Raw genomic sequence first — 24481 nt, forward strand, 5'->3', positions numbered from 1 at the left:
TCATTCTGAGAGAGATAGCGGGAGAGCTGGCCAAGGACGGCACGTTCAAGAGTTTTGGAGAGAAAAGAAAGAAGGGATACTGGTCTGTAGTTGTTGACATCGGAGGGATCGAGTGTAGGTTTTTTCAGAAGGGGTGCAACTCTCGCTCTCTTGAAGACGGAAGGGACGTAGCCAGCGGTCAGGGATGAGTTGATGAGCGAGGTGAGGTAAGGGAGAAGGTCTCCGGAAATGGTCTGGAGAAGAGAGGAGGGGATAGGGTCAAGCGGGCAGGTTGTTGGGCGGCCGGCCGTCACAAGACGCCAGATTTCATCTGGAGAGAGAGGGGAGAAAGAGGTCAGAGCACAGGGTAGGGCAGTGTGAGCAGAACCAGCGGTGCCGTTTGACTTAGCAAACGAGGATCGGATGTCGTCGACCTTCTTTTCAAAATTGTTGACGAAGTCATCTGCAGAGAGGGAGGAGGGGGGGGAGGGGGAGGAGGATTCAGGAGGGAGGAGAAGGTGGCAAAGAGCTTCCTAGGGTTAGAGGCAGATGCTTGGAATTTAGAGTGGTAGAAAATGGCTTTAGCAGCGGAGACAGAGGAGGAAAATGTAGAGAGGAGGGAGTGAAAGGATGCCAGGTCCGCAGGGAGGCGAGTTTTCCTCCATTGCCGCTCGGCTGCCCGGAGCCCTGTTCTGTGAGCTCGCAATGAGTCGTCGAGCCACGGGGCGGGAGGATAGGGGACATAGAGAGTCAAAGGATGCAGAAAGGGAGGAGAGGAGGGTTGAGGAGGCAGAATCAGGAGATAGGTTGGAGAAGGTTTGAGCAGAGGGAAGAGATGATAGGATGGAAGAGGAGAGAGTAGCGGGGGAGAGAGAGCGAAGGTTGGGACGGCGCGATACCATCCGAGTAGGGGCAGTGTGGGAGGTGTTAGATGAGAGCGAGAGGGAAAAGGATACAAGGTAGTGGTCGGAGACTTGGAGGGGAGTTGCAATGAGGTTAGTGGAAGAACAGCATCTAGTAAAGATGAGGTCGAGCGTATTGCCTGCCTTGTGAGTAGGGGGGTGAAGGTGAGAGGGTGAGGTCAAAAGAGGAGAGGAGTGGAAAGAAGGAGGCAGAGAGGAATGAGTCAAAGGTAGACGTGGGGAGGTTAAAGTCGCCCAGCACTGTGAGAGGTGAGCCGTCCTCAGGAAAGGAGCTTATCAAGGTATCAAGCTCATTGATGAACTCTCCGAGGGAACCTGGAGGGCGATAAATGATAAGGATGTTAAGCTTGAAAGGGCTGGTAACTTTGACAGCATGGAATTCAAAGGAGGCGATAGACAGATGGGTAAAGGGAGAAAGAGAGAATGACCACTTGGGAGAGATGAGGATCCCGGTGCCACCACCCCGCTGACCAGAAGCTCTCGGGGTGTGCGAGAACACGTGGGCGGATGAAGAGAGAGCAGTAGGAGTAGCAGTGTTGTCTGTGGTGATCCATGTTTCCGTCAGTGCCAAGAAGTCGAGGGACTGGAGGGAGGCATAGGCTGAGATGAACTCTGCCTTGTTGGCCGCAGATCGGCAGTTCCAGAGGCTACCTGGAACTCCACGTGGGTCGTGCACGCTGGGACCACCAGATTAGGGTGGCCGCGGCCACGCGGTGTGGAGCGTTTGTATGGTCTGTGCAGAGAGGAGAGAACAGGGATAGACAGACACATAGTTGACAGGCTACAGAAGAGGCTACGCTAATGCAAAGGAGATTCTTCTCGGGCCTAACCACACCCGTGTCAATATATCCTCCAAACACTGGCTTCTCGGGCATTAGCACTTAAATAACACTGCAATTGCACTTCCTTGATATTGGTGCACAAAGGAGACATATTTCCAGGGGAAAGGTAATAGGTGGACCAAGTGTGACCAACTTAAGTATTTTTGTGATGAATAATACATTTTCATTATGCAGCTTAGCAACTCGAGTACACCCTGCAGTGTATCAACTCGAGTACACCCTGTGGTGTATCAACTTGAGTACACCCTGTGGTGTATCAACTCGAGTACACCCTGCAGTGTATCAACTCGAGTACACCCTGCAGTGTATGAACTCGAATACACCCTGCAGTGTAGCAACTCGAGAACACCATGCACTGTAGCAACTTGAGTACACCCTGCAATGTAGCAACTCGAGAACACCCTGCACTGTAGCAACTTGAGTACACCCTGCAGTGTAGCAGTGTAGCAACACTGCAGGGTAGCAACTCAAGAAAACCCTGCAGTGTATCAACTCGAGTACACCCTGCAGTGTAGCAACTCGAGAACACCCTGCAGTGTAGCAACTCGAGTACACCCTGCTGTGTAGCAACTTGAGTACACCCTGCAGTGTAGCAACTCGAGAACACCCTGCAGTGTATCAACTCGAGTACACCCTGCAGTGTAACAGTGCAGGGTAGCAACTCGAGAACACCCTGCAGTGTATCAACTCGAGTACACCCTGCAGTGTAGCAACTCGAGAACACCCTGCAGTGTAGCAACTTGAGTACACCCTGCAGTCTAGCAACTCGAGAACACCCTGCACTGTAGCAACTTGAGTACACCCTGCAGTGTAACAGTGCAGGGTAGCAACTCAAGAACACCCTGCAGTGTATCAACTTGAGTACACCCTGCAATGTAGCAACTCGAGAACACCCTGCAGTGTATCAACTCGAGAAGACTCTGCAGTGTATCAACTGGAGTACACCCTGCAGTGTAGCAACTCGAGTACACCCTGCAGTGTAGCAACTCGAGAACACCATGCACTGTAGCAACTTGAGTACACCCTGCAGTGTAGCAACTCGAGAACACCCTGCACTGTAGCAACTTGAGTACACCCTGCAGTGTAGCAGTGTAGCAACACTGCAGGGTAGCAACTCGAGAACACCCTGCAGAGTATCAACTCGAGTACACCCTGCTGTGTAGCAACTTGAGTATACCCTGCAGTGCAGCAACTCGAGAACACCCTGCAGTGTATCAACTCGAGTACACCCTGCAGTGTAACAGTGCAGGGCAGCAACTCGAGAACACCCTGCAGTGTATCAACTCGAGTACACCCTGTTGTGTAGCAACTCGAGAACACCCTGCAGTGTATCAACTTGAGTACACCCTGCACTGTAGCAACTTGAGTACACCCTGCAGTGTAACAGTGCAGGGCAGCAACTCGAGAACACCCTGCAGTGTATCAACTCGAGTACACCCTGTAGTGTAGCAACTCGAGAACACCCTGCACTGTAGCAACTTGAGTACACCCTGCAGTGTAGCAACTCGAGAACACCCTGCAGTGTAACAACTTGAGTACACCCTGCAGTGTAGCAACTCGAGAACACCCTCTAATGTAGCAACTTGAGTACACCCTGCAGTGTAGCAACTTGAGTACACCCTGCAGTGTGTGAAGAGACAGCAGGTGCCACTTGAGTCCCTTCAGGAGTGTTACTCCCATCATGCTTTCAAATGTGTCAAAGTGATCTGGTGTTACATGACACTCCCAATGCATTTGGGTCACACAGATCAAAGAGATGCTACAGTAAGGTCTACCACACAGCATTTAAATGAACTTCAAAGCATCAACTACTAAATGTATTACAGAGCGATCTGCAACTATTTACATCTCAAAGGCCTCTCAATGGCCTCCTTATTGTGCACTAATCGAAATCAGAGTGTACGGTGGATGTGGAAGGAAGCTCTCATATGTTAATAGATGCACAGAAGCTGAACATTACTCATCATCCCTTTAGAACTTGCAGTTCTCAAAGTAACATGATCTATCAACAAAATGTGAAGAAACTGAGCTGTGTGGCCGTGTCTGTTTCTGTGGCTGTGTGGGTGCTTAAATACATGGTAATAATATAGTATTGAGAATATCACAGACCACATGAGAAAGTGGACCCAGAGCCATATAGAGAATTGGGCAAATCCCAGTGGGCACACACTGGTTGAATCAACGTTGTTTCCACGTAATTTCAATTAAATGATGTTGAACCAATGTGGAAACAGCTATCACTAGCACATCAGAGGCGGCTGCCTATAGACATAGATTAGGAATCACTGGCCACTTTTAGAAATGGATCACTAGCCACTTTAATAATGTCTTCGTATCTTGCATCACTCATCTCATATGTATAAACTGTACTCTATACTGTTCTACGGTATCTTAGTCACTTTAATTGTGTGTAAATATTGCATCACCTATCTCATATGTATATACTGTATTCTATACTATGCCACTGTATTGTAGTCCAATGCCACTCTGACGTATGTGTATATACATTCTTAATCCTTTCCTTACTTATATTTACGTGTATTTTGGGTATATGTTGTGAAACTGCTAGATATTACTTGTTAGATATTACTGCATGTCGGAGCTAGAAGCACAAGCATTTCACTACACCCGCAATAACATCTGCTAAACACGTGTATGTGACCAATACATTTGATTTGATTTGATTTTAATAGACATTGAATTGACATCTGTGCACAGTGGGATGCGGTTTCTGTCTGAATGTTCCTAGAGCACACTTTCTCCTCCCTAGCCGTTGCTAGGTGATAATTGACGCTTCCACATAGTGCTGTTTATTTCTGATAGCTTTCAATATCTATTAAGATGTCCATTGAAAGCAGATATGCAATCTGTGGACACCACTACACAGTACAGACGTATACATTATCCGAATGCTAACCAATAAATAGTCTGTTAAATTCACTATTCTATTTTGTTTGTTTATATGAGGGTCATTTCATAGGGAATTATCGGAGGCGCTCTAGTATTGTTACATCACAAATATTCGGAGAATAAAGACATTAATGACATGATAGCCGTTCTTAAACCGGGCTGAACTCTCTAAACAGTGCCATCAGAAGGTATTTATAGACCTTGACTTTTTCCACATGTTGTGGAAAACAAATTGGTGTCCCTGGCCTACACACAATACCCCATAATGTCAAAGTGGAATTATGTTTTTAGACATTTTTACAAATGTATAAAAAAAGAAAAGCTGAAATGTCTTGTGTCAATATGTGTTCAACTCCTTTGTTATGGCAAGCCTAGATCATTTCAGTAAACATTTGCTTAACATGTCACATAATAAACGTTTTATGGACTCACTACACACACCCTGGTTCGAATCCAGGCTGTATCACATCTGGCCATCATTGGGAATCCCATAGGGCAGCGAACAATTGGCCCAGCGTCGTCTGGGTTTGGCTGGGGTAGGCCATCATTGTAAATACGAATTTGTTCTTAACTGACTTGCCTGATTAAATATAAATAAATTACAAAGCCCTGCTTCTGACTTGCATAACTTTACTGTTAGGATTTATAATGACAAGTTATCAAACCTGTTCACAGGGTTGGTTAACTCTGAAGATTCCTTTGGTGTCTGTGCAATATGTGTTTTATATTGTATTAGATCTTCTATGTATTTTATGAAAAAGTCAAACGTATGGACACACCTACTCATTCCAAGGATTTTATTTATTTGTACTACATTGTGGAATTGTGGAATAATAGTGAAGACATCAAAACTATGAAATTTCACATATGGAATCATGTAGTAACCAAAAGAATGTTAAACCTCTTAAGGATCCACCCCTTTTTTTAAATTACATACCCAAATCTAACTCCCTGTAGCTCAGGCCCTGAAACAAGGATATGCATATTATTGGTACCAATTGAAAGGAAACACTTTAAAGTTTGTGAAAATGTGAAAGGAATGTAGGAGAATATAACACAATAGATCTGGTAAAAGATAATACAAAGAAAAACCAACTGTTCTTTTATACCATCATCTTTGAAATGCAAGAGAAAGGCAATAATGTATTATTCCAGCCCACGTGCAATTTCGATTTTGGCCACTGTGTATTTGCAAAGTTTTAGACTGATCCAATGAACCGTTGCATTTCTTTTCAAGATTGTGCACTCTCCTCAAACAATAGCATGGTATTATTTCACTGTAATAGCTACTGTAAATTGGACAATGCAGTTAAATTAACAATGATTTAAGTGTTCTGCCAATATCAGATATGTCAACATCAACTGTTCAGAGGAGACTGCGTGAATCAGGCCTTCATGGTCAAATTTCTGCAAAGAAACCACTACTAAAGGACATCAATAATAAGAAGAGACTGGCTTGGGCCAAGAAACACGAGCAATGGACATTAGACCGGTGGAAATCTGTCCTTTGGTCTGATGACCATTTTTTTTTTTAATGAGTCCAGATTTTAGATTTTTGGTTCCAACCGCCGTGTCTTTGTGAGAAGCAGAGTAGGTGAACAGATGCTCTCTGCATGTGTGGTTCCCACCATGAAGCATGGAAGATGGTGTGACGGTGTGGGGGTGCTTTACTGGTGACACTGTCTGTGATTTATTTAGAATTCAAGGCATACTTAACCAGCATGGCTACCACAGCATTCTGCAGCGATACGCCATCCCATCTGGTTTGCGCTTAGTGGGACTATCATTTGTTTTTCACCAGGACAATGACCCAATACACATTCAGGCTGTGTAAGGGCTATTTGACTCATCCCAAACCATCTCAATTGGGTTGAGGTCGGGTGATTGTAGAGGCCAGGTCAGTGATGGAGTGCAGCATCAGATGACCTGGCCTCTACAATCACCCGACCTCAACCCAATTGAGATGGTTTGGGATGAGTTGGACACACTTTCTCATTCCAGAGTGAAGGAAAAGCAGCCAACAACTGCTCAGCATATGTGGGAACTCCTTCAAGACTGTTGGAAAAGCATTCCAGGTGAAGCTAGTTGAGAGAATGCCAAGAGTGTGCAAAGCTATCAACAAGGCCAAAGGAGGCATTTTCGAGGGAATCTAAAATCTAAAATATATTTGGATTTGTTTAACTCTGTTTTGGTTACTACATGATTCCATATGTGTTGTTACATAGTTTTTATGTCTTCACTATTATTCTACAATGTGGAAAATAGTAATAGTAAAGAAAAACCCTTGAATGAGTAGGTGTGCCTAAATTTTTGACTGGTACTGTATATGCAGGGCTCCCTTGTAAAAGAGACACTGGTCTCAATGGTGACTCCCTGATTAATAAAGGCAAATAAAATAATCTGTAACCCACACATACACTTCTCTGTAAGGTCCTTCAGTCAAGCAGTGATTTTTAAACACATATTCAACCACAAAGACCAGGAAGGTTTTCCAATGCCTCGCAAAGAAAGGCAACTATTGGTGGATGGGTAAAAATGAAAAAGCAGACATTGAAAATCCCTTTGAGCATGGCAAAGTTATTAATAACACTTTGGATGGTGTATCAATACACCCAGTCACTACGAAGCTACAGGCATCCTTCCTAAGTCAGTTGCCAGAGAGGAAGAAAGCCGCTCAGAGATTTCGCCATGAGGCCAATGGTGACTTTAGAACAGTTACAGAGTTTAATGGCTGTGATAGGAGAAAACTGGGGATGGATCAACAACATTGTAGTTACTCCACAATACTAACCTAAATGACAGAGTGTAAAGAAGTAAGCCTGTACAGAATCAAATATTCTAAAACATGTATCCTGTTTGCAATAAGCATCACTGAGTACCACTCTTCAAGCATGGTGGTGGTTACATCATGTTATGGGTATGCTTGTCATCGGCAATTTTTTTTAAAGATAAAAATACACGGAATAGAGCTAAGCACAGGAAAAATCCTACAGGAATATCTTGTTCAATCAGCTTACCAACAGACACTGGGAGACAAATTCACTTCCAACAGGACAATAACCTAAAACACAAGGCCAACTATACACAGGAGTTACCAAGGCAACATTGAATGTTCCTGAGTGGCCTTGTTACAGTTTTGGCTTAAATCGGCTTGAAAATCTATGGCAAGACTTGAAAATGTCTAGCAATGATCAACAACCAAATTGACAGAGCTTGAAAAAAAATGTATGTGCAAATATTGTACAATCCAGGTGTGCCAAGCTCTTAGAGACTCATCGAGAAAGACTCTCAGCTGTAATCCCTGCCAAAGGCGATTCTAACATATATTGACTCAGGGGTGTGAATACTTACAGTATATAAATAAGATATTTCTGCATTTCATTTTCAATAAATTTGCAATTCTAAAAACATGTTTCCACTTTGTCATTATGGGGTATTGTGTGTAGATGGGTGAGAAAAAAAATCAATTTAATCTAGTTTGAATCCAAGCTGTAACACAACAAAATGTGGAATAAGTCAAAGGGTATGAATACTTTCTGAAGGCGCTGTATTTATGAATCTGAGTGGACGTAAGTGGTGTGATAGTTGATTATGTAAAAATGCTGATAAAAAATGCACCTTATCCTGAAGTCATCGATATTGAAAAACATATGGCAAATGCTACAAGCTTTTCAACTGATCATCTTAGTGCGCCGCTGAATTCCAGTGGTAGGTGAAACAATCTCAAACCGTGCCATTTACTGTTAATTAAAATTATAATCCTTAGTTGCTACATTCATTTTTGGAGTTGTAAATTATTGATATATCCATTGATTCTTGAAGAATATAAATGCCTCGTGAGCTTAGTTCAACTGTCGTACACCATCAGAACCCAAAACATAAGCTTGTTTTACTCCAATGTTTGTAAACAATGTAAATATAAACAAACACTGTATAGATGGATGGTCTGTCCTTGTATCCATTGCTCTGTCTATGAATTTCAGAGTGGTTACATTTCTCCAGGCCAATCCCTCAACTTCCTACCAAAAGAGAAGCGGGGTGTCGCTTTGTTATTGTTTCAACTAAAGATTCTACCTTTAAGTGATCTCAATGTTATTTTTGTTAAACAATCAACAAGTGAATAAGTGGGATCTGGAAACAGCCAGGGGAGCACTTAAATGTATTAAATTCATCTGGGAAGTGTTTTACTGGCTTTAATGTTGCATGGATGCTTTTTAATGTTTTAGACAGAGTACACTGATTAGTCTGTGTTCTAATTCCAGAAGTTAAAAAAATAGAAAGACAAGACTTTAATGGGGCATATTAAACTGAACTAGATCACTCACACTACGTCAGAGTTTCAAAACTTGAAAGCAAAGAGAGAGCTTGCTAGCTGAAAGAGAGAGGACAGAAACTAAATGACCATTATCGTAACCGAATTGTAATTCCTTTCTCTGGTTGTTTGTTCATGTTCATTGTCCACCATAGCTGAAGATTCTTTTCAAAACACATCATGCTCTCTAAGTTGCAGCATGGTTACAATACAGTTGCATTTTTCAGGATATTCCATCAAGGGCAAGGAATTATTATATTTTTCTGTATGAACAACAGCCTAGAGGAAATAGACCATGCAGTTTCAATTCTTGAGGTGTCTGACTGAATCCTTTTCATAAAACACAATTCATTGAACAGTGTTAGTGACAGAGTTGAAGAGTTTGTGTTTTTGGCAGCAGCGTTTCCACACAATGACTGTGTTTCTCTAATTTTCCTTCTAAGACTGGCATATACAGCATGAGGCCTAGCTATAAGGGAGAGTGGATGTTTTTGACGTTTCTGCTTTTGACATGGAAAACATTTCTATTACAAATATATACAGTATATAATAAGGTCAAAACATCACCCAATCAGGGATTTCATCCTCCATCATCATCATCATCATCATCATGTGCATGGTAAATTCCATGTCATGTGACATTCTTTTTTTTCTTTTTTTTCACCTTTATTTAACCAGGGAGGCAAGTTGAGAACAAGTTCTCATTTACAACTGCGACCTGGTCAAGATAAAGCAAAGCAGTTCGACACATACAACAACACAGAGTTACACATGGAGTAAAACAAACATACAGTCAATAATACAATAGAAAAATAAGTTTATATACAATGTGAGCAAATGAGGTGAGATAAGGGAGGTAATGGCAAAAAAAAAGGCCATGGTGGCGAAGTAAATACAATATAGCAAGTAAAACACCGGAATGGTAGATTTGCAGTGGAAGAATGTGCAAAGTAGAAATAGAAATAATGGGGTGCAAAGGAGCAAAATAAATAAATAAATACAGTAGGGGAAGAGGTGGTATTTTGGGCTAAATTATAGATGGGCTATGTACAGGTGCAGTAATCTGTGAGCTGCTCTGACAGCTGGTGCTTAAAGCTAGTGAGGGAGATAAGTGTTTCCAGTTTCAGAGATTTTTGTAGTTCGTTCCAGTCATTGGCAGCAGAGAACTGGAAGGAGAGGCGGCCAAAGGAGGAATTGATTTTGGGGATGACCAGAGAGATATACCTGCTGGAGCACGTGCTACAGGTGGGTGCTGCTATGGTGACCAGCGAGCTGAGATAAGGGGGGACTTTACCTAGCAGGGTCTTGTAGATGACCTGGAGCCAGTGAGTTTGGCGACGAGTATGAAGCGAGGGCCAGCCAACGAGAGCGTACAGGTTGCAGTGGTGGGTAGTATATGAGGCTTTGGTGACAAAACGGATGGCACTGTGATAGACTGCATCCAATTTATTGAGTAGAGTATTGGAGGCTATTTTGTAAATGACATTGCCAAAGTCGAGGATCGGTAGGATGGTCAGTTTTACGAGGGTATGTTTGGCAGCATGAGTGATGGATGCTTTGTTGCGAAATAGGAAGCCAATTCTAGATTTAACTTTGGATTGGAGTCTGGAAGGAGAGTTTACAGTCTAACCATTTTCTAATTCTGCTCCAGTCAATTATGGTGTCACCAACCTCCTGTGGTCAGATGTTTTGGCCTATACTACACTAGCTTAGATCAGGAACAGCTTTAAGCTATTAATCTGTTGCTATTCTGATGCTATTTATTTTGATGCTAGACACCCACATAGGTCCAATTGTCTGTGGACAAATCACTGCCAAAAAGAGACTGCAGTTTTAATAGATTGTTCATTCACAATGACACACTTCAGCCTACACTTTAGTCTAAAGTTATTCATAGTGTCACAGTTTATAATAGAAGGCCTAATACACTTTTAAGCTAAAATAATAATCACAGCAATAGTAAAACAGCTCTACACATAAGTCTATTAATATGTCTATTTTTAAATTGCAGACTTCAGTGTCAATACCATACAATGGATCGCGGCCTACAAGTTAAGCCTACAGTTTTTATCATTGAAATAACATTTCCCAAACACCACTGCTGCAATATATATATATATATATATATATATATATATATATATATATATATATATATATATATATATATATATATATATATATATATATATATATATATATATATATATATATATATATATTGTCCTCAGTGGCAATCCGCTTCTTACCTCCTCCACATGCGCATTGAAGAAACGCCCCTTTTGCTTATATTTATAAATAAATATATAATATAAGCAAAAGGGGCGTTTCTTCAAAGCGCATGTGGAGGAGGTAAGAAGCGGATTGCGACTGAGGACAAATTCAGCTGTCAAAGAATCTTTGTTCTATCTGGAGTTTCATTCGGCGATCATGGATTTAAACAAGGACGGCGCAGTGGAAATTCACGTTTGGTGATCCAGCCCAATTCTATCATTTTTTTCGCCTCATTCTTTCTTTTGTGAAGGTAAAGTCTTATGCAGATTCTCACCCTGTAGCATAGTTTTGAGAGGAGCATCATCCTCTAACGTCATACGTGAATTGTCAAGGAACCCACGCGTTATATAGTCTACCTCGATATAGTAGGCTATGTCTTCTATAGTCTTGTTTTCAAGACCACCAAAATTGGTCTGTATCGTGGAATAAAACCTGGAACTTCAGACGTTAAAATGTCAGATTGTTTTTAGACAAGTGCATTTTGAATGAGCTGTGAGAAATTTCAAGGTGGCCACGGATACATTTTGGTTTATGTGACTCGGTTACATTTGACAGCTTCAGGAAATGAAAGATGTAGCCTAAGCAACAAGCAAAGACTGACAATGTAGCCTAACAATGTAATGATAATGTATCAATTGAATATATATATATATATATATAACTACTAATTTTGTTTCATCTTGATGATTTAGGAGCCTATCCAGGACAATTCGTGTTGCCTACATCAATGATAGAATAGGCCAACAAACCAAGAGTAAAAACAAGCATTGTCAGATGGTTCTGATGGAGTCAGTTAGACATATTTGCTACATTCTAGATGGCTACAATATTCCCTTCTTTTTGGATCATTTTTATATTGGGGATGTTGATGCACAATGGTTTCTCACATTGGGGATTTGGGCAGGATTTTTACTAATGGAAAGGTCTGCAGACATTTCAGTTTGGATACTAGGTAATTAGAGTTGTAGGTTTTTCAGAATATTCCATAAAGAGTGAGGCCTACTTAAAAACATTCAGAAGCTATCTTTTGTTTGAGTGTAGGTTTCATGTACAGGTAACTGCCAAAAATAAAGGATACGCCAACATAGTTTCTTAATAGGACGTTAGGACACCACGAACCAGAACAACTAATGCACCTTGGCATAGATTCTACAAATCTGTTCAACTCTATTATTAGAGGGATGTGACACCATTCTTCTGAGATATTACATCATTTGGCGATTTGTTGATGGAAAATGTTGTCTCAGGTGCCACTTTAGAAACTGCCATACATTTTCAATTGGGTTGAGATCTGGTGATGGCCATGGCATATGGTTTACATTGTTTTCATGCTCATGAAACCATTCAGTGATCACTCGTGCTCTGTGGATAGGGGCATTGTCATCCTATGTGGGCATAGGCATGGTAGCCACAATAATGGCCTGCCCAGCATTTTTATACATGACCCTAAAAATGATGGGATGTTAATTGCTTAATTAACTCAGGAACCACGCCTGTGTGGAAGCGCCTGCTTTCAATATACTTTATGTCCCTAATTTACTGAAGTGTTTCCATTATTTTGGCATTTACTTGTATCCGTAACCCACTACCCAGCATCCTGCATGAGCTGTGTTGAAAATTATAATTTGAAACCATTCATTTCAAGTTCAGTTGACCTAAACCGATATATAAAGGAGGACCTCTGCCCTGTGGCGCAACAGAATTTGAGTGTGTCACTATTTCCAATAAAAGGAATACTGTCATGGACTAACTGCCCATGCAAAAGCCCAGAGATATTTACATGTTGAACTGGGGAATAAACTTTGCCAAATGACCTCAGTTAATTAATGCAAAAACAATTGAGATTAGCTTTAGTTCAAAGGTTACATGGTGTCTTGTAGTGCAAAGTATAAAAGAGCTCACTCAGCTGGTGATTCATTAAAAACAAAAAAAATACATTTTAAGCGAGATTCACATGAGCACCACAATGTATTCCACCCCCCATGCTCTACCAAGGTTTTCCAACACACAGCTTTGACCTATTACCGTAACTATATTGTACTTCCAACTATGTGTAGGTAGGTTGCTTAGGATTCAAACCTTCTCAAACAGCTTTTATAGATGAGGTGCTTCCATAATAATGGGATTTGTACTGTATACAAGGTAAAGCATTGGAATCTTCACACACCACAGTAAGACATTATCTCATTACACTACCTTTTTCATGTTTTTAACATTTTTATTAAATGAAAGCAAGCTTTGCTTTCATACTTACAAGACCAGCAGGCTTGATTGAGCTGTGTTGTCTTGTAGTAGTGTGGTGCATGCCTGTATTTTATTTCAGCATTCCTAATTTCTGTAACTATTAGCTTACCTGTGTAATATTGGCATAAGCTCACAACCACTTGTTTCAAACATGGTCCTATTTGATAAATTGCTGTGCTGATCAATGGACAGTTCATTACCTCTGTCAAAATAATATGTAGCTTAAAGTTATGTTTGTACTTGTATTTCTTTTTGCAATAAATATGGTGTCGCTACAATAATACACATTTACAATAGGCCTATATCTAAAAATGCATACAGCCAAAGGATGGATGAATATAAACTGGTATACATAATTTTAATAGCGGAACACTGTAAAGTCCATTATCCTTATGAAGAGTATAAATTAGACTGTTTGAGAAGCTTTGAATCCTAAAGCAACCTGCCTACACAGAGTTTGAAGTACAATACCAACATAGCTACTGTAGCAGGTCAAAGTTGTGTGCTGGAAAACCTTGGTAGAGCATGGGTGGAATAGGCTTTGTGGTGCTCATGTGAATTTCCTTTTTCGGCTTCAGACGAAGCCTATTCTCACTTAAATTGTAGTTTTGTTTTTAATTTCCATGGTTTTTACACAGGAAGGTGACTATTCTAAAACAGCTTAACACGTGCTCTCCCTGTGAACCCTCACAATGTTGTGCATTTTATATTTTATTTATTGAATATCCCAGCTCATAATCCTACTGATCATTGCTCAAAGCAAATTGGTGAGAGCAAGGAAACAAAGACTGAAGCAAATATTTACTATGCGATTACATAATGTAGCTGGCTAGATGACTACAAGAGCACGAAATATGGATGAGCTGTTCTCATCGGAAGGGTTCTGAAATATTCTTTCTCGCCAAGGCGAGGTGTGACTGAATATATCATAGTCATCTTCCTCGGTGGAAATTACTTGAGACAGCCCTGGTGCGTCAGATGCGAGTTGATTTTGGAGGTAGTCCAGCTGAATTCTCCCCGGGACAATGGTGATCTACTCTGACAGCACACAGTGGAGGAATTAGATGTTCCAGTGCGACGAGGACATCAACAAGCACATAGAGATGTCCAGGTGCTCTGTCAACCAGCTGGTGTTTGCATTTCTCTGTGACAGGTGCATGCCCACAATCCTCCACTCAGACATAAAGCACTGTGTCCCCGGGAAGTACCGTAGGGATGGCGTGCATCTCACGGATGATGGAAATGACCTCTTCCATGAGAGTCTGAGAGCTCGGCCCATATCCACAAAGTGTCTCCGAGTAGACAATTGGTCATAAGTGCTGAGAATAGAGACGTTTTATTCCTACTCTTACGGGTGAAAATAAAAGCTATGCATGAAGCCTCTTCAGTAATAAGGCACACCGAGTCTACAACTATTTAGGACACCTCCATGAGCTGTCCTAACCAATTAATGAAGAGTTACCAGCAGGTGTCTTGATAACAGAAAAAGGCAGAGATTCAGTGCTTCCTGCACCATAGACAGGCAATTGCTTTGGAGTTATAGAAATATCAAAACATTCCTTCATGATCAACCCATAAATAATCTAGACCTACATGCAACAGTACCGCTTGCACTTTTGACAATGATTTCTTATGAGGCCTTATTCTCATGACGTATGCCTAAATACTTACAACCACTAGACTAATAAATAGTCCGCTTTTCTTTCAATTATTTCATTAAGCTGCGTGTTATTTCAAGCAGAATATCACGTTGTTATAAAAGATGCCTATAAGTGGGTAATTGAAAACATTTTAATTGCGTTTGGGTAAAAATGATAGACCTTTCAAATGTTTTATCCCACATTATCGGCAAGTAACTACTGTGCCAAAACAATTGAGTTGGTTAACAGTATTGACAAGTGTGTAGATATTCTGCTTTTAAACCGTTATAAAAAATAAATAAATATGCATGCCAACCTATTTAGAGTAAGCAAAGTGATCGTTTCAGGTGAAAATTATATCAAACTTTTTACCATTGCAACATTTGATGTATAGTCACACTCGTGGTTGTCTGAAACCTGCTATACATTTCACAGCTGGCGACGCCTCATCGCGATTGGTTATTCCCCATAATTTGCTATGAGCCGTCATAACTATCACTTCCTTTGCGGTACCTCAAACTGTCATTACTAAGAGTTGACAGTTGATTTTACTCCTGGCTCAGAGTTTGTCTGAGCAGTGACTGAACATCATCCTAAAACCTACTCTGAGCTTTTTTTGTCTTAACTGGGTTTAACAGGATTCTTAGGACCTTTTCTGAGACGCTTTGTGGAGACGGGCCCTGGTCTCTCCTCCGTTCTAGCAAAATGCATGCAGTAGTACACACCCCACACTGCCATTTGTCTGCCTCTCCAGAAATCCAAAGGCTCTTTTAAGAGCCATATAATGAATTAAAATAAGTGGGTGTGTGTCGGGAGGGGCTGTTAAAACTATTAAAGAAATATTTTTCTAAATACTCCCACACCGATCTCGACAAACTGTTTCTGCATGGATCTCACTTTGTGCATGGGGGCATTGTCATGCTGAAACAGGAAAGGGCCTTCCACAAATTGTTGCCACAAAGTTGTATGCACAGAATCGTTTAGAAAGTCATTGTATGCTGCAGTGTAAAGATTTTCCTTCACTGGAACTCAAGGGCCTAACCCAAACCATGAGAAACTAGCCCCAGACCATTATTCCTCATCCACCAAACTTTACAGTTGGCATTATACATTGGGTCAGGTAGCGTTCTTCTGGCATGTGCCAAACTCAGATTCATCAGTCGGACTGCCAGATGGTGAAACGTTTCCACTTCTTCAGAGTCCAATGGCTGCAAGCCTTACTCTATTACAGCCAACGCTTGGCATTGTGCATGGTGATCTTAGGCTCGGCTGTGGAAACCCATTTCATGAAGCTCCTGACAAACAGTTCTGGTGCTTCCAGAGGCAGTTTGGAGCTCGGTAGTGAGTGTTGCAACCAAGGTCAGATGATTTTAACGCACTACGTGCTTCAGTACTCGGCAGTCCCGTTCTGTGAGCTTGTCGCCTACCATTTCGCAGCTGAGCCGTTGTTTCTCCTAGACGTTTCCACTTCACAATAACCACACTTACAGTTGACCAGGGTAGCTCTATCAAGGCAGAAATTTGACCAACTGACTTGTTGGAAAGGTGGCATCCCATGACGGTGCCATTTTGAATGTACTGAGCTCTTCAGTACTGGCCATTCTACTGCCAATGTTTGCTATGGAGATTTGTCAGCAACAGGTGTGGTTGAAATTGCAGAATCCATTAATTTGGAGTAGTGTCCGCATACTTTTGGCCATGTAGTGCATCTCCTTCAAGAGGGAAACCTGCATTGTTCAATCCACAGGCAGGAACTCTAACCATTTATACTATTAATCCTGATCTTAACACATTCACTTCGACGGACCATTTAAACGTCTGGAAGTGTTTGTTTCTAAATTATTTTCTTCATTCACTCAGTAATAATTGCATGTTTATTTTTCTTGCTTGGTCAATATACAATAGTCTAAAATAGTTGATTTGTTGAAAGCTTCTGCGACCTGATCTCATAGCGTTTCGTATTATTCCTAGACACTCCATTTAGTATGATATGTTATGTCTCGTATGGGTGTATTAATTTGGATGACCATCATCCTTTTTGTATATGTTACAAATAAAAATGTGTATATGTTATGAAATGCACAAATTCCAATTCGTACAGTAAGTTATGAATTTCCAATACGTATGATACGTTACAAATTATAATTTGTTGTGGCTAATGTTAGCTAGGTGGCTAACGTTAGCTAGGTTAGGGTTAGGAGTTAAGTTAAGGGGATGGCTAACATGCTAAGTAGTTGCAAAGTAGCTAAAAAGTAGTAAGTAGTTGCAAGGTTGGTAATTAGCTAAAATGCTAAAGTTGTCCATGATGAAGTTGGAACACTTAACCTTTTGGGTTGCTAGACATTCGTGTTATATGCCCATCCACACCATTATGATCCCCGCCTCCTACAAACAAAGACTGAAGAAGGAAGTTCTGGTAATCAGGTCTGTACAACGCTGGTCTGACCAATCAGAATCCAAGCACCAAGACTGTGGTGATCATGTGGACTGGAGTATGTTCCGGGTCACCTCTGGGTATTTTTTTATTTAACCTATATTTAACTAGGCAAGTCAGTTAAGAACAAGTTCTTATTTACAATGATGGTCTAGGAACAGTGGGTTAACTGCCATGTTCATGGGCAGAATGACAGATTTTTACCTTGTCAGCTCGGGGATTAAGTCTAGCAATCTTTCGATTACTTGCCCAACGCTCTAACCACTAGGCTACCTGCCGCCCTTATAACATCAATGAATACACCAACTCAGACACCAGATTTAGAAAAAATGCATAGATGTGATACCAATGGTTTCTTCCACAACTTACCCAAATCAAAAACTGTGGACCAGACGACATCCCTCGCTGTGCCCTTAGAGTATGTGCAGACCAGCTAGCTGATGTGTTTTTGGACATTTTCAATCTCTCTCTAGCTCAGGCCGTTATCCCCACCTGTTTCAAGATGACCACTATCATCCCTGTGCCCAAGAAAGGGAAAGGAACTGAATGACTACTGACCCTTAGCACTCACTTCCGTCATCATGAAGTGCCTTGAGAGTCAAAGACCACATCACCTCCTTCCTTCCCCACACACTCGACCCTCTCCGAAGAAGATCATCAGGAACCTAAGCCACCGAGCCATGGCCTGTTCTCCCCAATTCCATCACTGAGATCCTGGCAATACAGACATCCTACTCTGCCCCCACCCCAATGGACATTTTATCATGCTGAATAGCCACTATCCCCCCTCCCTGCCTTTCAATGGACAATTACCCTGCCCACACCCCAATGTACATTTTATATTTAAGCAATAAGGCCCAAGGAGGTGTGGTATATGGCAAATATATTCATGGCTAAGGTCTGTTCTTAAGCATGATGCAATGCGGAGTGCCTGGGCACAGCCCTTAGCCGTGGTATACTGGCCATGTACAGTATCACAAACCCCAGAGGTGCCTTATTGCTATTATAAACTGGTTACCAATGTAATTAGAGCAATAAAAATACATTTTTCCTCATACCCGTGGTATAGGGTCTGATATACCACGGCTTTCAACCAATCAGCATCCAGAGCTCGAACCATCATTGTCACATTTGTCACTATAAAGTCCATGGAGAATAAGAGCACCTCCTCCCAGCTGCCCACTGCACTGATGATAGGAAACACTGTCACCACCGATAAATCCATGACCCCAGCCAACATCTCAGCACCCCCTGCAGCAACATCTCAGCACCCTACTCCGGCCAACACTATTCACAGATTCTAAAATCTTCGAAAGCCAAGTTAATAAACAGATCACCGACCATCTCAAATCCCACCGTACCTTCTCCACTATGCAATCTGGTTCCCGAGCTGGTCACGGGTGTACTTCAGCCATGCTCAAGGTCCTAAATGATATCATAACCGCCATCAATAAGAGACAGTACTGTGCAGCCGTCTTCATCGACCTGGTCAAGGCTTTATACATCTGGCCCTTCTTTGGACACTCTGCTAACAAACCTACAAAAGAGCTTCTACGCCATACACCACTTCTTCCGTGGCCTCCAACTGCTTTTAAATGCTAGTAAAACTAAGTGCATGCTCTTCAACCGATGGCTGCCCGCACCCTCCCGCCCGACTAGCATCACTACTCTGGAGGGTTCTGACCTAGAATATGTGGACAACTACAAATACCTAGGTGTCTGGTTAGACTTTATTAGCTTAATTAGTTTTATTAGCTCCGGCGCCGACAGAGATGGCCGCCTCGCTTCGCGTTCCGAGGAAATTATGCAGTTTTTTTTTTTTTTTTAAGTGTTATTTCTTACATTAGTACCCCAGGTCATCTTAGGTTTCATTACATACAGTCGAGAAGAACTACTGAATATAAGATCAGCGTCAACTCACCATCAGTACGACCAAGAATATGATTTTCGCGACGTGGATCTTGTGTTCTGCCTTTCAACCAGGACAACGGAATGGATCCCATGCGGCGACCCAAAAAAACGACTCCATAAAAGAGGGAAACGAGGCGGTCTTCTGGTCAGACTCCGGAGACGGGCACATCGTGCACCACTCCCTAGCATTCTTCTCTCCAATGTCCAGTCTCTTGACAACAAGGTTGATGAAATCCGAGCAAGTGTAGCATTCCGGAGGGACATCAGAGACTGTAACGTTCTTTGCTTCACGGAAACATGGCTCACTGGAGAGACTCTATCGGAGGCGGTGCAGCCAGCGGGTTTCTCTACGCATCGCGCCGACAGAAACAAACATCTTTCTGGTAAGAAGAGGGGCGGGGGCGTATGCCTTATGGCTAACGAGACATGGTGTGATGAAAGAAACATACAGGAACTCAAATCCTTCTGTTCACCTGATTTAGAATTCCTCACAATCAAATGTCGACCGCATTATCTACCAAGAGAATTCTCTTTGATTATAATCACAGCCGTATATATTCCCCCCCAAGCATTCACATCGATGGCTCTGAACAAACTTTATTTGACTCTTTGCAAACTGGAATCCATTTATCCGGAGGCTGCATTCATTGTAGCTGGGGATTTTAACAAGGCTAATCTGAAAACAAGACTCCCTAAATTTTATCAGCGTATCGATTGCGTACCAGGGGTGGAAAAACCTTGGATCATTGTTACTCTAACTTCCGCGACGCATATAAGGCCCTGCCCCGCCCTCTTTTCGGAAAAGCTGACCACGACTCCATTTTGTTGATCCCTGCCTACAGACAGAAACTAAAACAACAAGCTCCCACGGTGAGGTCTGTCCAACGCTGGTCCAACCAAGCTGACTCCACACTCCAAGACTGCTTCCATCACGTGGACTGGGATATGTTTCGTATTGCGTCAGATAACAACATTGACGAATACGCTGATTCGGTGTGCGAGTTCATTAGAACGTGCGTTGAAGATGTCGTTCCCATAGCAACGATTAAAACATTCCCTAACCAGAAACCGTGGATTGATGGCAGCATTCGCGTTAAACTGAAAGCGCGAACCACTGCTTTTAATCAGGGCAAGGTGACTGGTAACATGACCGAATACAAACAGTGCAGCTATTCCCTCCGCAAGGCTATCAAACAAGCTAAGCGTCAGTATAGAGACAAAGTAGAATCTCAATTCAACGGCTCAGACACAAGAGGTATGTGGCAGGGTCTACAGTCAATCACGGACTACAAGAAGAAAACCAGCCCAGTCACGGACCAGGATGTCTTGCTCCCAGGCAGACTAAATAACTATTTTGCCCGCTTTGAGGACAATACAGTGCCACTGACACGGCCTGCAACGAAAACATGCGGACTCTCCTTCACTGCAGCCGAGGTGAGTAAGACATTTAAATGTGTTAACCCTCGCAAGGCTGCAGGCCCAGACGGCATCTCCAGCCGCGCCCTCAGAGCATGCGCAGACCAGCTGGCCGGTGTGTTTACAGACATATTCAATCAATCCCTATACCAGTCTGCTGTTCCCACATGCTTCAAGAGGGCCATCATTGTTCCTGTTCCCAAGAAAGCTAAGGTAACTGAGCTAAATGAAGTGCTTTGAGAGACTAGTCAAGGACCATATCACCTCCACCCTACCTGACACCCTAGACCCACTCCAATTTGCTTACCGACCAAATAGGTCCACAGGCGATGCAATCTCAACCACACTGCACACTGCCCTAACCCATCTGGACAAGAGGAATACCTATGTGAGAACTCGACTACATCGACTACAGCTCGGCATTCAACACCATAGTACCCTCCAAGCTCGTCATCAAGCTCGAGACCCTGGGTCTCGACCCTGCCCTGTGCAACTGGGTACTGGACTTCCTGACGGGCCGCCCCCACGTGGTGAGGGTAGGCAACAACATCTCCACCCCGCTGATCCTCAACACTGGGGCCCCACAAGGGTGCGTTCTGAGCCCTCTCCTGTACTCCCTGTTCACCCACGACTGCGTGGCCACGCACGCCTCCAACTCAATCATCAAGTTTGCGGACGACACAACAGTGGTAGGCTTGATTACCAACAACGACGAGACTGCCTACAGGGAGGAGGTGAGGGCCCTCGGAGTGTGGTGTCAGGAAAATAACCTCACACTCAACGTCAACAAAACTAAGGAGATGATTGTGGACTTCAGGAAACAGCAGAGGGAACACCCCCCTATCCACATCGATGGAACAGTAGTGGAGAAGGTAGTAAGTTTTAAGTTCCTCGGCATACACATCACAGACAAACTGAATTGGTCCACTCACACAGACAGCATCGTGAAGAAGGCGCAGCAGCGCCTCTTCAACCTCAGGAGGCTGAAGAAATTCGACTTGTCACCAAAAGCACTCACAAACTTCTACAGATGCACAATCGAGAGCATCCTGGCGGGCTGTATCACGGCCTGGTACGGCAACTGCTCCGCCCACAACCGTAAGGCTCTCCAGAGGGTAGTGAGGTCGACACAACGCATCACGGGGGGCAAACTACCTGCCCTCCAGGACACCTACACCACCCGATGTTACAGGAAGGCCATAAAGATCATCAAGGACAACAACCACCCGAACCATTGCCTGTTCACCCCGCTATCATCCAGAAGGCGAGGTCAGTACAGGTGCATCAAAGCTGGGACCGAGAGACTGAAAAACAGCTTCTATCTGAAAGGCTATCAGACTGTTAAACAGCCACCACTAACATTGAGTGGCTGCTGCCAACACACTGACACTGACTCAACTCCAGCCACTTTAATAATGGGAATTGATGGGAAATTATGTAAAATATATCACTAGCCACTTTAAACAATGCTACCTAATATAATGTTACATACCCTACATTATTCATCTCATATGCATACGTATATACTGTACATCATCTACTGCATCCTTACGTAATACATGTATCACTAGCCACTTTAACTATGCCACTTTGTTTACATACTCATCTCATATGTATATACTGTACTCGATACCAGCTACTGTATCTTGCCTATGCTGCTCTGTACCATCACTCATTCATATATCTTTATGTACATATTCTTTATCCCCTTACACTGTGTATAAGACAGTAGTTTTGGAATTGTTAGTTGGATTACTTGTTGGTTATTACTGCATTGTCGGAACTAGAAGCACAAGCATTTCGCTACACTCGCATGAACATCTGCTAACCATGTGTATGTGACAAATAAAATTTGATTTGATTTGAGACTGTAAACTCTCCTTCCAGACTCACGTTAAGCATCTCCAATCCAAAATTAAATCTAGAATCGGCTTCCTATTTCTCAACAAAGCTCATGCTGCCAAACATACCCCCGTGAAACTGACTATCCTACTGATCCTTGACTTTGGCGGCGTCATTTACAAAATAGCCCCCAACACTCTACTCAGCAAACTGGCTGTAGTCCATCACAGTGCCATCCGTTTTGTCACCAAAGCCCCATATACTACCCACCACTGCGACCTGTCACCAAAGCCCCATATACTATCCACCACTGCGACCTGTATGCTCTCGTTGGCTGGCCCTCAATGCATATTTGTTGCCAAACCCACTGGCTCCAGGTCATCTGTAAGGGCTTTACCTAGAAAAGACTTATCTCAGCTCACTGGTCACCATAGCAACCCCCACCTGTAGCACGTGCTCCAGCAGGTATATTGCACTGGTCATCCCCAAAGCCAACACTTCCTTTGGCTGCCTTACCTTCCAGTTCTCTGCTGCCAATGACTGGAACGAATTGCAAAAATCTCTGAAGCTGGAGTCTTATATCTCCTTCTCTAACTTTAAGCGACAGCAGTCAGAGCATCTTAACAATCACTGTACATGTACACAGCCAATCTGTAAATAGCACACCTAACTACCTCATCCCAATATTATTACTTACGCTCTGGCTCTTTTGCACCCCAGTATTTCTACTTGTACATCTATCACGCAAATCAAATCAGATTTGATTTGACATCTATCACTCCAGTATTAATGCTAAATTGTCATTTTTATTTTCTATTGTGTTATTGACTATACGTTTGTTTATGTGTAACTCTGTTGTTTTTGTCGCTTTGCTTTCTTGGCCAAGTCACAGTTATAAATGAGGACTTGTTCTCAACTGGCTACCTGGTTAAATAAAGGTGAAATAATAAATAAAAAACAGTTGTAAATGCGTGTGTAATATATTTATTTATTTTTTCATTCACACCTGCACTATTGGAGCTCGGAGCTCAATAATTTTACTGTACACTGCAACTAGGCATGAGTCTAAATAAAAATCTATCTATAGTTACAATGTTATACATAGGAACCGCTATGTAATTACATGGTAATAGCTCTAGGCCTATAGGTTAAATATGCAGTATTTATCAGGGTAAATTACTGTAAATCTGTGTGGTATATTTATCACACCAACTCTTGTCTCTTCCATCTTTTCCAGGCACAGTCCAGGGTGAGGCAACATGTCAGACAAGATGTCCAGTTTCCTCCACATCGGGGACATCTGCTCTCTCTATGCAGAGGGCTCCACCAGTGGATTTATCAGCACTTTAGGGTATGTCTGTCTGCCTACTGTTATATTGCTGCATATGAATCCAATCCCTCTCAACTTGAAAGACGCACATGCTCATAGATTCATGTCTGTCACAGTACACATCCAATGTCAGACACGGGTTGGTGTACATTTACACATAAACATGCACATACACACAGAGCCAGGTACCAGTGAAATAATGAACCTGTTTGGAGCCAGGGAGACAGCTGGAACTGCTGCCAAGGTGATAATGTCAAATAATGTAGGGGTTTATTTAATGGCTTAGTCAGAGTCATGGCTTTATTTCACAAGCTTTAATAATGTTTGCTCCTCTAGTGTTATTAGCAGAATAAACCCTTACTCATTCCATTGTTATTAAAGTAATGCCGTTTCATTCCGGTTTCAGCTGAAGTGGTGGAGCATA

At 42.4% G+C, this 24481-nt stretch overlaps 1 protein-coding gene across 13 annotated transcripts in view; it reads left to right on the top strand.

Moving 5' to 3' along the window:
* The first annotated feature begins 11306 nt into the window (after positions 1 to 11306).
* Positions 11307 to 24481, top strand: part of LOC118388347 (inositol 1,4,5-trisphosphate receptor type 1-like) — a 152357-nt gene continuing 139182 nt past the window's right edge. For 12 of the 13 annotated variants that reach the window (XM_052526645.1, XM_052526646.1, XM_052526649.1 and 9 more), the window contains exons 1-2: positions 11307 to 11490; positions 23965 to 24078. In XM_052526645.1, coding sequence (XP_052382605.1) covers positions 23987 to 24078 — 92 coding nt within the window. In that variant the 5' untranslated portion in view covers positions 11307 to 11490; positions 23965 to 23986. Of the gene's footprint in view, positions 11491 to 23964; positions 24079 to 24481 lie in introns of those variants that run through there. The other variant, XM_052526654.1, reaches the window with a different exon arrangement.

Source organism: Oncorhynchus keta, chromosome 10 (assembly GCF_023373465.1).
Source record: "Oncorhynchus keta strain PuntledgeMale-10-30-2019 chromosome 10, Oket_V2, whole genome shotgun sequence".
Lineage (NCBI taxonomy): Eukaryota > Metazoa > Chordata > Actinopteri > Salmoniformes > Salmonidae > Oncorhynchus > Oncorhynchus keta.